This window comes from Mirounga angustirostris, unplaced genomic scaffold (genome assembly GCF_029215605.1).
Source record: "Mirounga angustirostris isolate CCGP_5_RB_7025 unplaced genomic scaffold, mMirAng1.0.hap1 SCAF_8, whole genome shotgun sequence".
NCBI classification, from domain to species: Eukaryota; Metazoa; Chordata; class Mammalia; order Carnivora; family Phocidae; genus Mirounga; species Mirounga angustirostris.
Window position 1 is genome coordinate 76,315,815 of NW_026991716.1, and position 15,924 is coordinate 76,331,738.

Consider the following 15,924-nt stretch of genomic DNA (forward strand, 5'->3'; position numbering starts at 1 on the left):
TTTAGCTGGCAGGGCCCTGGTGTTGACCTTGCAGTGCATCGGCGGTTTGTCCTCGTCTGGCGTTCTGGTACCTTCAGCAGTTTGTTTCTTTTAGCATTTACTTCACTGTGAGCCACAGCTCTCCTGATGCCTCAGTCTGTCCTCTATGCAAGCCAGTCTTCCAGCTCTTCACATCAGCCGTGAGCTCTGGCTCTCCTGTGACACACCTTGTCTGATTATTTGTAATCTCAAAGAGCCATGGTTGGTATATATTTTACAAACCGGAGAGGGATCAGCAGAGGCTTCCGGCGGAGAATTGGAATATGTCCAAGATCGCCAGTTTCTATAAACGGAATTAGTTTCCTCATTATCAACTTAATAAATGTCTGAACTGCAGGTTTTAAATTCCTTACAGAAGTCCCGCGCTCAGGGGCACCTGGGTGGCTCAGTCGGTTAAGCGTCTGCCTTCGGCTCCGGTCATGGTCCCGGGGTCCTGGGATCGAGCCCCGCATCGGGCTCCCTGCTCGGCGGGAAGCCTGCTTCTCCCTCTCCCGCTCCCCCTGCTTGTGTTCCTGCTCTCGCTATCTCTCTCTCTGTCAAATAAATAAATAAAATCTTAAAAAAAAAAAAAAGTCCCGCGCTCTAAGGAACATGGTTCTATTTTCTAAAGCCTCGATAACATTCTATAGAACAGTGATTGTTAACAGGTAACTGACACACTAATAATATTCTCCTGTTTTTTTGTGAAGTGTCACAAGTTCATTGTTATTCATACAAAGCGTTTGTGTTTTGTTTGCGATTGATTTACTGTTTAAAGACGAATTAGAGAAAATTTCAGGTTAGCATTCCGTTGTTACTGACTCACTTGGGCTCGGATAAGTGTCCTTGCGTGAGAGACCGCGGTGTGGGGCTGGCGCTGGTGGGCGGGTGTCATCTGCACCAGCACCCTCCGCCCAACCCAGCGAGCGGAGTAATCCGGGTCGCCCCAAGGTTTACGTCCCGGCTCGGTTGCTGTAATACTTTATTTTCCTTCCAATGTTTGAAAAGCTTGGTCAGGGGGCACCTGGGTGGCTCAGGCGTTAAGCGTCTGCCTTCGCTCAGGTCATGATCCGGGGGTCCTGGGATCGAGCCCCGCATCGGGCTCCTGGCTCATTGGGGAGTCTGCTTCTCCCTCTCCCTCTGTCTGCCGCTCTGCCTACTTGTGCTCTCTATCTCTGTTAAATAAGTAAATAAAAATTAAAAAAAAAAAAAAAAAGTAAGGATGGGGCACCTGGGTGGCTCAGTTGGTTAAGCGACTGCTTCCAGCTCAGGTCATGATCCCAGGGTCCTGGGATCGAGTCCCGCATCGGGCTCCCTGCTCAGCGGGGAGTCTGCTTCTCCCTCTGACCCTCCCCCCTCTCGTGTGCTCTCTGTCTCTCTCATTCTGTGTCAAATAAATAAATAAAATCTTAAAAAAAAAAAAAAAGAAATGATGTTTAAGAAATAATAATCCTCAGGGGCGCCTGGGTGGCTCAGTCATTAAGCGTCTGCCTTTGGCTCGGGTCATGATTCCGGGGTCCTGGGATCGAGCCCCGCGTTGGGCTCCCTGCTCAGTGGAGAGTCTGCTTCTCCCTCTCCCTCTGTCTGCCACTCTGCCTACTTGTGCTATCTCTGTTAAATAAGTAAATAAAAATCTTAAAAAAAAGTAAGGATGGGGCACCTGGGTGGCTTAGTCGTTAAGCGTCTGCCTTCTGCTCAGGTCATGATCCCAGGGTCCTGGGATCGAGCCCCGCATCGGGCTCCCTGCTCCACAGGAAGCCTGCTTCTCCCTCTCCCACTCCCCCTGCTTGTGTTCCCTCTCTCGCTGTGTCTCTGTCAAATAAATAAATAAAATCTTAAAAAAAAAAAAAAAAGCTTGGTCAGAATACGGGTTTATTCACTGGGATATGGCATGGATTTATCATGTCAGAAAAGAGGTTGAGAACTGATGCTCTAGAACCTATGTAGAGGTACATTTTTTTTTAGTACTAGAGCTTACCTTGACATTTCACATTATTTTACTTCAATTGTATTTAATACAATTCAGATTTTTCATCCCTTTTTATTTTTTATGTACCAGTGAGTTAATTGAGCCACATTACACTATAAAGTATAAATAAACACGTACATAAATGCTGGAGTCAAAAATCTCATTTCAGAGGAACCAATGATCACTAATCCTCATGATGCCATTTGAATGTAAGAGACCGCTGCCTTTGTAATGATAGATTTTCCTTTTGGAACTAAGCTCTTTTTATACCCCCATACTTCAGCAGCATGTTTCCTCAGTAACGGTGCTGAATTTTCATAAACGTTTCTACTTGGCTTAAATTACCATTGTTGGTTGGTCCTCTCAGCATACGTTAAATCTCCAGAGATTCTGGAAGATAAAGGAAGCACTAGATTACATGTGAACATGTACATGAACATGAACATTTAGACAAGGAAGGGTTATATTTAGCTCTTTATACTTTTAAAAGGTGACTGCTTATTTTTAGGAGGTTAACAAATAGGACCTTTCAGAATTTATAATTTTGTATCTTGTTTTCGAGGAAAATTGTATCCTCGTTTGAGGAAAGGAGCAACCAAGTTTTTCTCCTAGAAATCGTTTGAATGATGACACTTAATTATCACTTAGCATCAGTGGCCGTTGTTACTCCTCTACTAGATTATACATCAATATATTGATACCATATGTCAATATGCCTGTGTATTATTGGAAACCAGTATCTTTTCAATATACTTATACTTAATTTCCTTCAGGTACACTAAATCCTGATTCTTGGGGGGAAGAAAGGCCAAGCTGAGTTGGTGCGAAGTTTAAAATTATATGATTTTTTTTTCAAGATTGACCTCGTTTCTCACCTAAACTAGAGGTATGAGTGGACGTGTTTGAGGTGTCTTTGTTTTTATGGAAAATACTTCTGTTACACGCCTTTTTAATGATCTTTCATTGTTCATAACCTGCACCGAAAGTCTTTTCCTCAAATACCAACTTTTGGCTATCTTTGTTAAATTAATAGACTTTAAAAGGTAGAAGTCAAATTGATGATTTAAATATAATTACCGACTGGAAATGTTTTCTCCTTAGTGACTTAATTTTAAAAGCAGGCCTGACAGCAACTTGAATAAAACAGTTATGTGGGACTATTAATTACTAAATTAGTCTATGCCATATAATAACACAGTATAGCTAATGTTTAGCTTGCCTCTTTTTAGACTGCTTTTCATTTTTAAATATTATCCATATTTTATGGAACTACTCAGGAAGTTTATCCTTTTAATTACTTCTTTGTATAGCATTCAAAAGGGCTGAGGCATGTAGGGTAAACTAGAACATTTTCATGTGTTTATGAATACTTGTATAAACTGACAGTGTTATGATTTCTCACAGTCTTCCAAAGGCCTGTTGAGTTATGGATATATTGATATTTTAGCTGTTGTAATTTCAGTAGCTGAGTTCAGTGAACATTTGTGGAGGACTGCCTACTTCTAAGCTCAAGGTGGTAAGAAGAGTAAGCGTATGCGTGAAAACACTTGGGGTTGGTGGTGAGTTCTCAGAAGATTTACTTCGTCTGAGCAACCCAGGTATTGAGGGAACATCTGAACGGTACTGTCTTGTAAATTTTTGAGGAAGTGTTTCTAAAATATTTAAAAATACCTGAGTCATGTCAGTTTGGTTGGATAGAAGAAATTGATATTAAAAGTCTTTTTTTTTAAAGGATGATTGTCTAATACTCTAATACTCTTTTTAAAAAAATCTTTCTGATAGTTTTGTTTTATACATTTCTTACTTTTTACCCAAAGCATCTCTTCAGTCTTTTGGAAAGTGCCCTACATTACTAGCCTTCCAAACTATCAAAACACATTTTCATTGTAAAATAAATCCGTTATCTTTGTGCTGGCTAGCGAGTCTTTATATGGCTGTAAAGTATGATAAACTCCATCTTTATCGCTTCAACATACTTAAGGCATTTTGCAGTTCATTTGAGGATGATGCGTTTTGATATGTATGAAGTTAATATTTTCAAGTAAGCAGTCTCTACCACCATCAGGTGACGGTAGTTCCTGTAGTATTTTAATACGTACATATTAAAGTGTGTGTGAAAATCTGAAATGGTAATAAATATGTTTAATAGCAGTTGTCTTGTGGTTGTTTTCAGCATACATGGAGATAAGAAAATATATGAAGCTAAAGTACAATTTCTCGAATACCTTGTGATATATTATTCTCTTATTAATTCATCAGTTTTACAGATGATGATTTGCTTTTAAACTGTAAATGTCGGGGCACCTGGCGGGCTCAGTCAGTAGAGCATGTGACTCTCAATCTTAGGGTTGTGAGTTCAAGCCCCACATGTGGCGTGGAGTTTACTTAAAATAAAAAACTAAAGAGGAAAATAAATGTCATATTACTCATATAATGGAGAATTTTTAAAATTGTGTTGTTTAAAAAATGTTTTACTAGTCTCAGAAGCTGAAAAATGCCAGTGTAAACTGTACATGGTAAGAGAATACATAATTATAGTATTGAATTTTCTCTAAAAAGAATTTTCAACTTTAATACAAAATAATTCCACATAGTAACTAAAATGCAATAGAATAGGTCTTTAGATTCTTATGGCTGAAGAATAAGTGTCTCATATGAGAAAAATTTAGACTGGCTTTCAAAATAGAGTCCAATCCTTCTTTCCAGGGATGGAAATGTAAGATTAGTTTTTGTTAGTTCAGTGGATCAAAGTATCCAATCACCTTAAAAAATAAACCTCAGGAATATAAAATAGAAATATAAGGTCAGGGTCTTAGATAAGAACCTTGTTTAGGCCAAAGACTAAGTTAGACCTTACCCCACTGAGTGAACAATAAATTACATCCGAGTTTGAACTTCTATCAATTTGTTGTGTCACCATCTGATGCAGTATTTTGTTTAGCTCAGGAGAATGGAAAGCAGTTCAGAAACTTCATGTTTTCCCATTTGAGCTTAATTTACTCAAGGAATTCCAAACCTAAATCCAAGCATTGTTAACTGCCTATAAATGATACGGATTCAGGATTAATGATCAATCACCTCATGCGTGCCTTGTCATCTGACCCGACCATTCCTTACAGGAAGATCATGTGTTGTGGTAGGGGAACCATTCATCCCAAGTCACAAAACCCACTTAGGTGGGTGTTCTTTAAGAGAAGGTCCCGTGTACAAATATATATATATATAAGAAGAGCTTCTGATAGAAAATCCCAGGCAGAAAGAGATTGCAACCATGGTTCTCTTGGGTTTTTATCTCTAGGCATCTCCAATCAGATTTTAGCCCCTGTTCCATCCTCTGCTGCTGCCACGACCCCTTTGTCGTGATGCACGCTATGAAGGCGCACACGTGAATTGTGTCTTTCCACAGTGTCAGCTTTATCTAATCATGAGGCAAAGTTAATCATAATTTAAAAGCAGGTTCAGGATTCCAAACTCAATGACATTTCACCATGTGATTAACTTGACTTCTTACCCAGCCCACGGAGCAGAACGTAAGACAAGCCACACAATATAGCAAGATAACAGAAGGGTGTAGGAAATAGAAGTCAATCTGTGGGTGTGGTTGAGGTTGAGATAAGACCTAGGTCGGGTCAGCTCGACATACGCTGCTTATTATGCTCCCGCAGTAAAGGATCTCAGTTTTCAGAGATCAATCTGGCAGCTGCCTTAAGTGGTCAGACATAGAGGGGTCATGTCTGAAGAGTGACAATTTGCTGCAAAAATCCTCTCCATTTCAAAGGGATTTTAATTGGTCTTGGGCCCCTGCTTCTGCTTGTGGTTGTTACCAGTTCTGAGGTGTCACATGATGCTGATCCCAGCGATATCTTGTGGCTGCAGTACCCCCCTTTTTTTTCTAAGTAGGCTGCACACCTCGTGTGGAGCCCAACATGGAGCTTGAGCTCAGGACCCTGAGATCAAGGCCTGAGCTGAGATCAAGAGCCAGACAGTTAACCTGCTGAGCCACCCAGGTGCCCCTCTGCAGTACCCTTAACTCTACATCATTGCTTAACACAGGTCCCTATTTGAAACAGGCTCTTGCTTGACCTGAGTGACTCCATCTTGCTCTCTACACCCTTCCATCCTCTGCCACTTACTAAGTTCTCCTGGCCTAAATATGATTTCTTTTCTCCGTGGATCTAAGATTGGACAAAAATGAATTTAGGAAATCAAAAAGAAAAAAAATAACAAAAGCTCAGAAATGAATTCACAAAGCACAAATTTATTTTTTTTTAAGATTTTCTTTATTTATTCATGAGAGACAGAGAGAAAAGGGAGAGGCAGAGGTAGAGGGAGAAGAGGCTCCCCGTGGAGCCTCTTGATCCCAGGGCCCTGAAATCATGACCTGAGCAGAAGGCAGATGCTTAACTGACTGAGCCACCCACGTGCCCACAAATTTCTTATTCTAAGATGACAAGAACATAATTTCACTAACAAGATTTGTTTTCTGTCCTCACCATGATTTGTCACAGCCATATTTATTATCTTTTAATATATGGCCTTAGATACGTGCATTCCCACTGCCAGGGAAATCAACTTTCTGCATACTCAAAAGCATGTCCTACATGTTGAACCAGTTGCTGAAACTTTTGTTTTTGTATTTATTTGTTTTGTTTTGTTTCTTGTTTTTAATAGTCTGAAGGATCCCTCTCGTTTTGGCTCATTTGCCGACAACCATCACTGAGCTCAGGGTAGGCAGAGGAGGAAAAAGTCTTAATCTGATTCTGGTTGCTAATTCCTTTCCTGTCTCTTGAAGAGCTAGTTTACCCTCTTTCAGCTCTCCAGAAGACCTATACAAACTGACCTGGAATTCTGATATGGATGGGGAGGCACTCGAATTAGCTCTCCTGGGGTGGGGGTGTCATTTAGATGACGATGAGCCCTAGAAGTTTAAAGACAAATCTGGAGCTGAATGTCATGTATGTGCAGAGGACAAGCTTAGTAGCCAATACAGCAATCACCCAGAAATGTAAGAAAGGTGCTATACTGCCTAAAAAAGAAAGCTGTCTGAAATCTTTGCAGTGTTCATCAGGCCCAGCTGGACTTCTGTTTACTTTATTTAAAGGTGAGATTCCCCTGTATTCTATTTCTTTCTTTTTTTTTTTTTTTTTGAAGATTTTATTTATTTATTAGAGAGAGACAAAGATAGCGATAGAGATAGCAAGAGAGCATGAGCAGGGAGGAGAGGGAGAAGCAGACTCCCCACTGAGCAGGGAGCCCTGACTTGGGGCTCGATCCCAGGACCCCGGGATCATGACCTGAGCTGAAGGCACTTTTTTTTTTTTTAAGATTTTATTTATTTGACAGAGACACAGCAAGAGAGGGAACACACGCAGGGGGAGTAGAAGAGGGAGAAGCAGGCTTCCCGCAGAGCAGGGAGCCCGATGCGGGGCTCAGTCCCAGGACCATCATGACCTGAGCCGAAGGCAGACACTTAATGACTGAGCCACTGAGGTGCCCCCTTCTATTTCTTTCTTAAGCTAGTATGAGTGGGTTGCTGTTCCATATTGTCAGATACTACTAAGGTATGGTTTAATCCCATTTGTGATTTTTAAAGTCCTAGAAAACTAGGAACCTAGAATCACACTACTATAACATAATAAAGAATATTGATCTCAAATGAACATCCATTCCAGACATTCATTGTCGGTGTAAGGAAACAGAGTCTGACAAGAATATATATCTAAGAGTATTCATCACAGTATTATTTTTTGTCCAATATTAAGGGGAAGATTGTCTTGTGTGTTTAAAATATGGAATGATTTTAATGGCTGCAGAATATAAGGAGCTCTTAGTAGGAAAATGGTCATGCTATGTTACAGAAAAGAACCAAAATCAATTTGTATATAAGATATAATGGCAACTATATAAAAATGTACAGAAAAAAAAGCAGTACTAGTTGCCTCTGCTTAATAGGATTATGAGTTTTTTCTGCTTTTTATAAATTTACTTCCCAAAGCTGCACTTAGATTTGGTAACTAAGGTAACTGAGGTAGTTAGTTACTAAGGTAACTAAGATTCATACGCCCTTAGAATTAAAAAAAAAAAATTAGTTGAGCTTTGTGGTGGAGAAATATTTTTGAAGTTTCCAGGACAAACATTTCTTCCTATTTTGTAGAGGCATTTGTGTTTTTTAAGCTGCGTTTGATGCTTGAGGGCTGTAGACTTAATGGACGGGTGGGTGGGGGGTGGAGGAGCAATGTTCTTGACCAACTTGTTTGAGATCAACGGATCAGCTTTGGCTCTTAACACAGTGCTTAGCACATATAGTAAGCCCTCAATATTGAGTTGTTGAATGTATAAATGTAGCTCTTATATCACTCGCGAATGATACTCGAAGATGTATGGTTATGTGAGCCTAGTTCAGAGCTTTGGCTAATTTGAATGTACGGATGAATTGTGGAGGCTGCTTTAGGCAACACTTGAGCAATGGAATCCTGAGCAAGGCAAAAGGACCCACAGCGACCACTGAGCTGGATACAAAGAGGCTCTTTAAGTGACCCACCTCGAAATAGCCATAGGCCCTAACTGCCCAATGGGCTACTCACAACCAGGCGCAGTTCCTAAGATTACCAAAAAAGGTTTAGAAAATTCCATATATCCCCATACTCCCTTTTGCCGCCCTATAACTGTGGCCTCTCCCCACTACCTCCTGCAGTCTCTCCTTTACTGTCTTGCCCACTGCTGTCCTGCAGTGTGATCAATAAACTTCTCTTTTGTTCTGCCTTGGGTGCATCCTTGCCCCAAATGAATCACCTACGGGATCTTGTTAAAATACGGGTTGTAATTGAGAAGGTGGAAGGCGGGTACTGAGATTCTGCTTTCTTAACACATTACTAGATAATGCCAACCCTGCTCTGGGGATATCTGAGTTGCAAGAATCAAATTGTATTTTTATCCCAATTAAAAATAGATGCAGCAGGGCGCCTGGGTGGCTCAGTCGTTGGGCGTCTGCCTTCGGCTCAGGTCATGATCCCGGGGTCCTGGGATCGAGCCCCGCATCGGGCTCCCTGCTCCGCGGGAAGCCTGCTTCTCCCTCTCTCACTTCCCCTGCTTGTGTTCCCTCTCTCACTGTGTCTCTCTCTGTCAAATAAATAAATAAATAATAAAAATTTTAAAAAAAGAAGTAAAAAAAATAGATGCAGCAAATATTTCCCAATATGGAAATCCAACTTGAAGAATGCAATGATAATTGTGTTACGGAACAGTATTACAAAATGGGAAAATAGTTGTGAAGCTGAACCTTAAATCTTTAGTTTTTAGGGAAATCCACCAGACATATGTGAGTACAGTGACGCCGTATTTCATAGCTAAAGACAATTTTGCAAAGATCGTTAACTAGTTGAAATGGCAAAGCCAGTAGTATTATGTGGCCAGGTTCATATTAAGTTGTAGTCATGGTATTTTGGGGAGAAGCCAGAACATTCAAATTGATTTTCATATAAGGATAGTTGTGTGCAGATGTACCGCATGAGAAAATGGTGCCAATTTTCGGTGAATATTGAGAAATTTGCAGAGATCATTTTTTCTTTTCTCATCATGCTGGAATGATTTTTCTAGGCATATCATTAAATTGGGCAATACTAAAGTTGATTGCTTTCCAATAGAAGATGTAAGAGGAAGAAACCTACTGGAAAGTTACAAGTGGAATCCTGTTAAAACGTGCCTGAATGAGATTTAAAACTTGGCCTTTGCATACAAGAAATCTTGCTATTGTGACCAGGAAAATTTCCTAAAGCAACTTCCGTGCCTCTTTATTTAATCCTTATCAAATAATTCCATTGACCTCTCAGCCTACAAGAATTTTCATTTCCTTGGAATCCGTCATTTTTAGGGACAATGTTTTAGAATTACATTCGTCTAGATTCTATGTTGCGAGCCCCCAAAATTAAGATTAATATTTGTTGCCAGAACCTTTTTTCTTGCTCCAGTTTTCCCCAGTGTTAATACTACTCTTAAAAATGTCAATTAAGGGACACCTGGGTGGCTCAGTCGGTTAAGCGTTTGCCTTCAGCTCAGGTCACGATCCCAGGGTCCTGGGTTCGAGTCCTTCATCGGACTCCTTGCTCAGCAGGGAACCTGCTTCTCCCTCTCCCTCTCTCTGCTGCTCTCCCTGCTTGTGCTCTCTCTCTCTGGCAAATAAATGAATAAAATCTTTAAAAAAAAAAAAGTCAATTAAATTTTTAAACCAAGGAAATGGTGGGGATTTGGGGAGTATTTACTTTTTGCATTTCTTTATACATTGTGTTTCCCTGTCTTATTTTCAGTTTTTAGAATAAATGAGAGCTATAAAAAGTTGAAAGGGCTTTTATATATTGGAGAATCAGATACGTATAGGAGGGTTCAAGCTACAAAATGCCAAAGGTGCTGTCACATTCATCAGACAAATCAAACTGTCGAATGCTGTATAGACCGAAAAGAGTTTGAATTTTATCTTGCAGTCGTTAGGGTTGTGTTCAACTCTCATTTGGCCTGAAAATGGAAGTGTTGTTTGTTTTTTTCCCTGCTAATTAGATATTAAATTTTCATCAAGAGTTCATCTTATTCTTTTCTTTCACCGACTTTTTTTTTTTTTAAAGATTTTATTTATTTATATGAGAGAGAGAAAGAGAGCAAGCACAAGCCGGGAGAGGGGCAGAGGGAGAGGGAGAAGCAGGCTCCCTGCTGAGCAGGGAGCCCAATGTGGGGCTCTATCCCAGGATAGAAGATCATGACCTGAGCCAAAGGCAGATGCTTAACCAACTGAGCCACCCAGGCGCCCCCCTTCACTGACTTCTTAGTCTATGTCTCTTCGTATGAGTTCTTTAGTGAGTTACCACAAAATGAAAGGTTTTTGTACTTGAAACTTAGGAATCTTTAATACAAATACACTATCTGAAAATGATGTGGAGAACAAAGGCGAAAGAAATGCAGAAAAAAATTAAACTTCCTTACAACTTCCAGCCCATTGACAAGTACTTGGGACAGGCAGAGTGACCGTCCTTCCTCAAAGAGCTCAACTGCTTCAGTATTAGTACTCTGCTAGAGGCCAAAGGCAACTTCAGCTTGACATTAGCCCTACCTCCAGGATCCTGTAAGTCTTCTTTAACATACGAAATTCCCTTTGGAAACTTCCTTTATCTCTACCTCTCCAAGATATGTTAGCAACCATCCAAACAGATGGCCCACTGATACACATTTGAAGGGTCTTCTGACTAAGGGTTTACTAGACAGAAGTAAATGACCTTATCCGAACAACAGCTGGCCCCCAAGGTCCTGGAAACCTTGCTTCCAAATTCCTTAGAGAACCTAACCTCCTCCCAACTTGAAAGTATGTAATCAGTCACTCCTCACAAGCCCAATGCAGCTTTCTGCCCACGGGGCCCTGTCCATTTAATAAAACCACCTTTTTTGGCACTCTTAAAACACACACACACACACACACACACACTTTTTGCACCAAAGACATCTCAAAAATTCCTTCTTGACCATTTGCTCCCAGACCCCAAAGTGCCACATCAAAAGTACTTGTTTGTGGGGCGCCTGGGTGGCTCAGAAGGTTAAGCGTCTGCCTTCGGCTCAGGGCATGATCCCAGGGTCCTGGGATCGAGTCCCGCATCGGGCTCCCTGCTCGGCGGGAAGCCTGCTTCTCCCTCTGCCTGCTGCTCCCCCTGCTTGTGCGCTTTCGCTCTCTCCCTCTCTGTCTCTGACAAATAAATAAATAAAATCTTTAAAAAAAAAAAAAAGTACTTGTTTCTGGGGCACCTGGGTGGCTCAGTAGGTTAAGCATCCAACTCTTGATCTCACCTCAGGTCTTGATCTCAGGATTGTGAGTTCAAGCCCTGCACTGGGCTCCACCCTACTTAAAAAAAAAAAAAAAGTACTTGTTTATAACTGGGTTTTACAAATGTGAGGTTTCATTGTTACTAACAAGCCATTTTTTATTCTTCCTAAAATCTAGCATCACCACTCTTCTCTAAAATATGAATTATGAGCCTGGGTGGCTCAGTCGTTAAGCGTCTGCCTTCAGCTCGGGTTATGATCTCAGGTCCTGGGATCGAGCCCCGCGTCGGGCTCCCTGCTCAGTGGGGAGTGTGCTTCTCCCTCTCCCTCTGCCGCTCCCCCTGCTTGTGCTCTCTCTCTTGCTGTCAAATCAATAAAATCTTTAAAAAAAAAAAAGCTGATCATTTAAAAAAATATGAATTATGAAAAAACTAATGACTATTGGTTAGGGATATATGACACAGAAAGAGAATATTGCCATTAAGTAAAAGCTGGTCTGACTAACCCCAGTTCCTTCCTGGCTAACACTCTGCACATCTTTATGATGTCCACATTATAGCACAACAATGATGATAAACCCTCAAAATCCTGAACTACCCTCTGAACTACCAGAGAATAAATTATGTTTGATACAGTTCAAATCAACTGTATTTTACAGTATTTTGACTTTTTTTTTAAAGATTTTATTTATTTATTTGAGACAGAGAGAATGAGAGCACATGAGAGGGGGGAGGGTCAGAGGGAGAAGCAGGCTCCCTGCTGAGCAGGGAGCCCGATGCGGGACTCCATCCAGGGACTCCAGGATCATGACCTGAGCCGAAGGCAGTCGCTTAACCAACTGAGCCACCCAGGCGCCCGTGACTTTTTTCTTAAGATTTTTTTTTTATTTGACAGCGAGCACAAGCAAGGGGAGGGCAGGCAGAGGGAGAGGGAGAAGCAGACTCTCCACTGAGCAGGGAGCCTGATGCGGGGCTCGATCCCAGGACCCTGGGATCATGACCTGAGCCGAAGGCAGACGCTTAACCATCTGAGCCACCCAGGGGCCCCCAGTATTTTGACTCTTGAAAAATTATTCAATATGGGCATATGATGGTACCTGCCTCTTAACCAGACAATATTATTAACCACATCTTCCTATTCTCCAGTCATGCCAGCAAAAGTTTATTAAGTACTATAGATGCCCACATACATGGTGAGGTTCTCTCCAAAATTATCCATCAGAAATAGTTGCTTTATATTTGGGTCTTTACAAAGTCGTATTAGAGTTCTCTCAAACACATAGCTTTGACAGCAAAGTATGGCCTTGAGAAAACATTAGCATTGAAATGCTTGAAGAGGTCACCTGAGAGAATTGCTTTAAGACAGCAAAGAAATTTAGCATGAATTGAATCGTTTTTTCTTCCTAACTACCAGTGTGGATATCACTATAAACTTTAAAAAACAATACTGTATGTGATTACGTTATAAAGATCAAGAGTAAACACCTATAAGATGTATTATTATGCAAATGAATAATTCCCATGGACATCTATTCTGGACTGAATTTTGCCCCACTCTGTCCCCAATTTATATGTTGAAGTCTTCACTCCCACTGTGACTTATTTGGAGATAGGGCTTTTAAAGGGGCAATTAAGGTAAATGAGATCATAAGGGTGGAGTTCTAATCCAGTATGTCTAGTGTCCTTATAGAAAAGAAAGAGACACCAGGGATGCATGGGCTCAGAGAAAAAGGCCATGCGAGGACATAGCAAGAATGTGGGCATCTGCAAGTCAAGGAGGGAGAGCTCAGGAGAAACCAACCTGCCAACACCCTGATCTTGGACTTCCAGCCTCCAGAACCAAGAGAAAATAAATTCATGTTGTTTCAGCCAGCTGCTAAGGCAGCCTGAGCAGGCTAATACAGCATCCTATATGAGTTTTCCAAACAAAGTAGATGGAAATTCAGATGATGTGCCCTGGAAACCTTGTTAGATGACTCAGAGGGGCTCTGGTCATGAGGAAGAAGTGAGTGGCAAGGATGTTTGTGAAGAGTTTGATTGAAATCGTTTCATAAAATAAGCATGAAAAAAGTAATGCTTAAAAATGTCTTTAAATATCAAAAGCTAATGTTTATTTCATCTATATCCCTTTACGTATCTTCTTGAGTTTGCCAAAAACCTTTGTTTTCATGAGTTTTTTTTTTTTAAAGATTTTATTTATTTATTTGAGAGAGCAGAGGGAGAAGCAGACCCCCTGCTGAGCAAGGAGCCCAATATGGGACTCGATCCCGGGACTCCAGGATCATGACCTGAGCCGAAGGCAGTCGCTTAACCAACTGAGCCACCCAGGCGCCCGTTTTCATGAGTTTTTATTGGGGGAAATGGGAGATTACCTTGTAATTAGGATTTGGGCAAATGTGGTTTTATTTACATATTAGAATGAAGTATGGTTCTCATATGAAGTTCAATTAACTGTGGAAAGAAAATGACATCATTGTGTATAGAATTCACTTTATTAAAGTGAGTTTCAAACAAATGCTATTTGGATAAATTTGGTGGGGGTTGATCCTGTAGATATATAGTATTAATAACTTATTTATATTTTTAAATAATACATCAAATTAGAACGCTCTCTCTTATCCCATGCCCTGGCGAGAGATGGCCATTGTTTTCTGGTTCACAGAAAATGGTGGCATTCACTAAGTATAACTAGAGATGTTCAGTGATGTCTTCCCATTTCTTTTTCTTTCTGGTGTTCTTTTTTTCTTCAGAAACCATGTGAGTATTTCTCATCCTAATGAGTAACAGGTAGTAGTCCCAAATGATGCATTTTCTTGAAATGTTTGTGCAGAAAACTGTCTATTTCCAAGTTCCTCAGGGAAGGTATCACACTACTGAGAAAGGACTTCACTTTGAACTAGGACATGCTCCACGGTGGAGCTACATGAAACAGTGATTATGAAACAGGAAACACTGAAACACAACTTTTCTAGGCTAGTTATCTCTATGACAGAACTGACAGAACACAGACCCTCTTCTTCATAGTCTCCCTACCAGGGAAACTCCCCGCTCTGCCCCAAATCAGAAGCCATTGCACCAGTCTAAAGAGCTTTGCTTCTGAAGAAGTGAAACCTCATGAACCATAAGACGTAAATAAAAATAGGAAAATTATTGTTGCCTTGTATTAAAATAAACATGAGGAGACACATTGAAAAATAGGGAATAGACTGTGACATGAAACATTAATTTTGGTCAAAGTGGGGATTTGGGGGCATGTATGTTCCATGCGAGTTTTAGGTGCTTCCCAATTCCATCTAGTCCAGAGAATATAATGACATGCACATGGAGGGCATCATTCATGTGAATAAGCACCTAGGGTCTAAAAGAGGTTGAGCTACAGTGTGTCCACAACATGGGCAGGGTGCTCTTCCAGGGGATCCTGGTAACAAGTATCACCAGTTGCTACAGGTGTCCTATTCCTGGCAGCACCGAGTATAATGCTGAGGATACAATAGGTGGTTAACAAGTGCAAATTAAACCAGGGAGTGTCTTGTCCATGTAGTTTTGGAAAGCTGGTGAAGGGCGGGTAGTGGGAATTTTAATTGCATCATAACCTTAAATTACTTTCATCATACAGGTATTTCTGTGGTACATACAGAAGAATGTGAAATTTATAGAGTTAACAGGCATTTATGAGAAAATAGGCCAGTATATTAAATTGAATAAAATATATGCCGCTGGAAAAATTATCCTGGAGTATTTATCAATGGCATGGGTGTCGATCCTCATGCTCACATAGCTGCTCCTCTGGCTTTTCCTCTGGGGCGAGCTCCTCTCCGAGGCCAAGGTCAGCTGCACCATCATCTTGTCTGGCTTCTCTCCATTCTCCGGTATGTAGTTGCCCAGGTCATTAACCTCCCCGTCACTGTAGCTGCCGTCCAGCATGACCCCGCGTGGCTGGGGTATGCCACAGGTGCAAGGAAGCTGCGAACACAGCAAACACACACTGGGATGCGAGCTCAGCTCCAGCTCTCAGAAGAAACCACATGCCAGTCGGGGGTTGCCTTTTCTAGTTTCTTTTATTCCCAGTTAGGGGAGGGGCATGGGAAAATAATGGTGTCGGCACTGCAGACATGCTAAAAGAGCAGGTGTCCTGTTTTG

General features: G+C 41.1%; 2 protein-coding genes across 6 annotated transcripts in view; one reads left to right on the plus strand and one right to left on the minus strand.

The window, feature by feature from the left end:
• PM20D2 (peptidase M20 domain containing 2) overlaps nt 1–15,924 on the plus strand; it is a 38,904-nt gene that overhangs the window by 13,165 nt on the left and 9,815 nt on the right. For 2 of the 5 annotated variants that reach the window (XM_064597865.1, XM_064597863.1), the window contains one exon: nt 2,761–3,718. The exons of 1 other annotated variant lie outside the window; for it this stretch is intronic. In XM_064597865.1, coding sequence (XP_064453935.1) covers nt 2,761–2,804 — 44 coding nt within the window. In that variant the 3' untranslated portion in view covers nt 2,805–3,718. Of the gene's footprint in view, nt 1–394; nt 1,881–2,760; nt 3,719–15,924 lie in introns of those variants that run through there. 2 more of the 5 variants (XR_010413693.1, XM_064597862.1) reach the window with 2 other exon arrangements.
• The window catches only part of GABRR1 (gamma-aminobutyric acid type A receptor subunit rho1), a 36,557-nt gene continuing 36,086 nt past the window's right edge, over nt 15,454–15,924 (minus strand). The window contains 1 exon segment of the mRNA XM_045865424.1: nt 15,454–15,747. Coding sequence (XP_045721380.1) covers nt 15,454–15,747 — 294 coding nt within the window.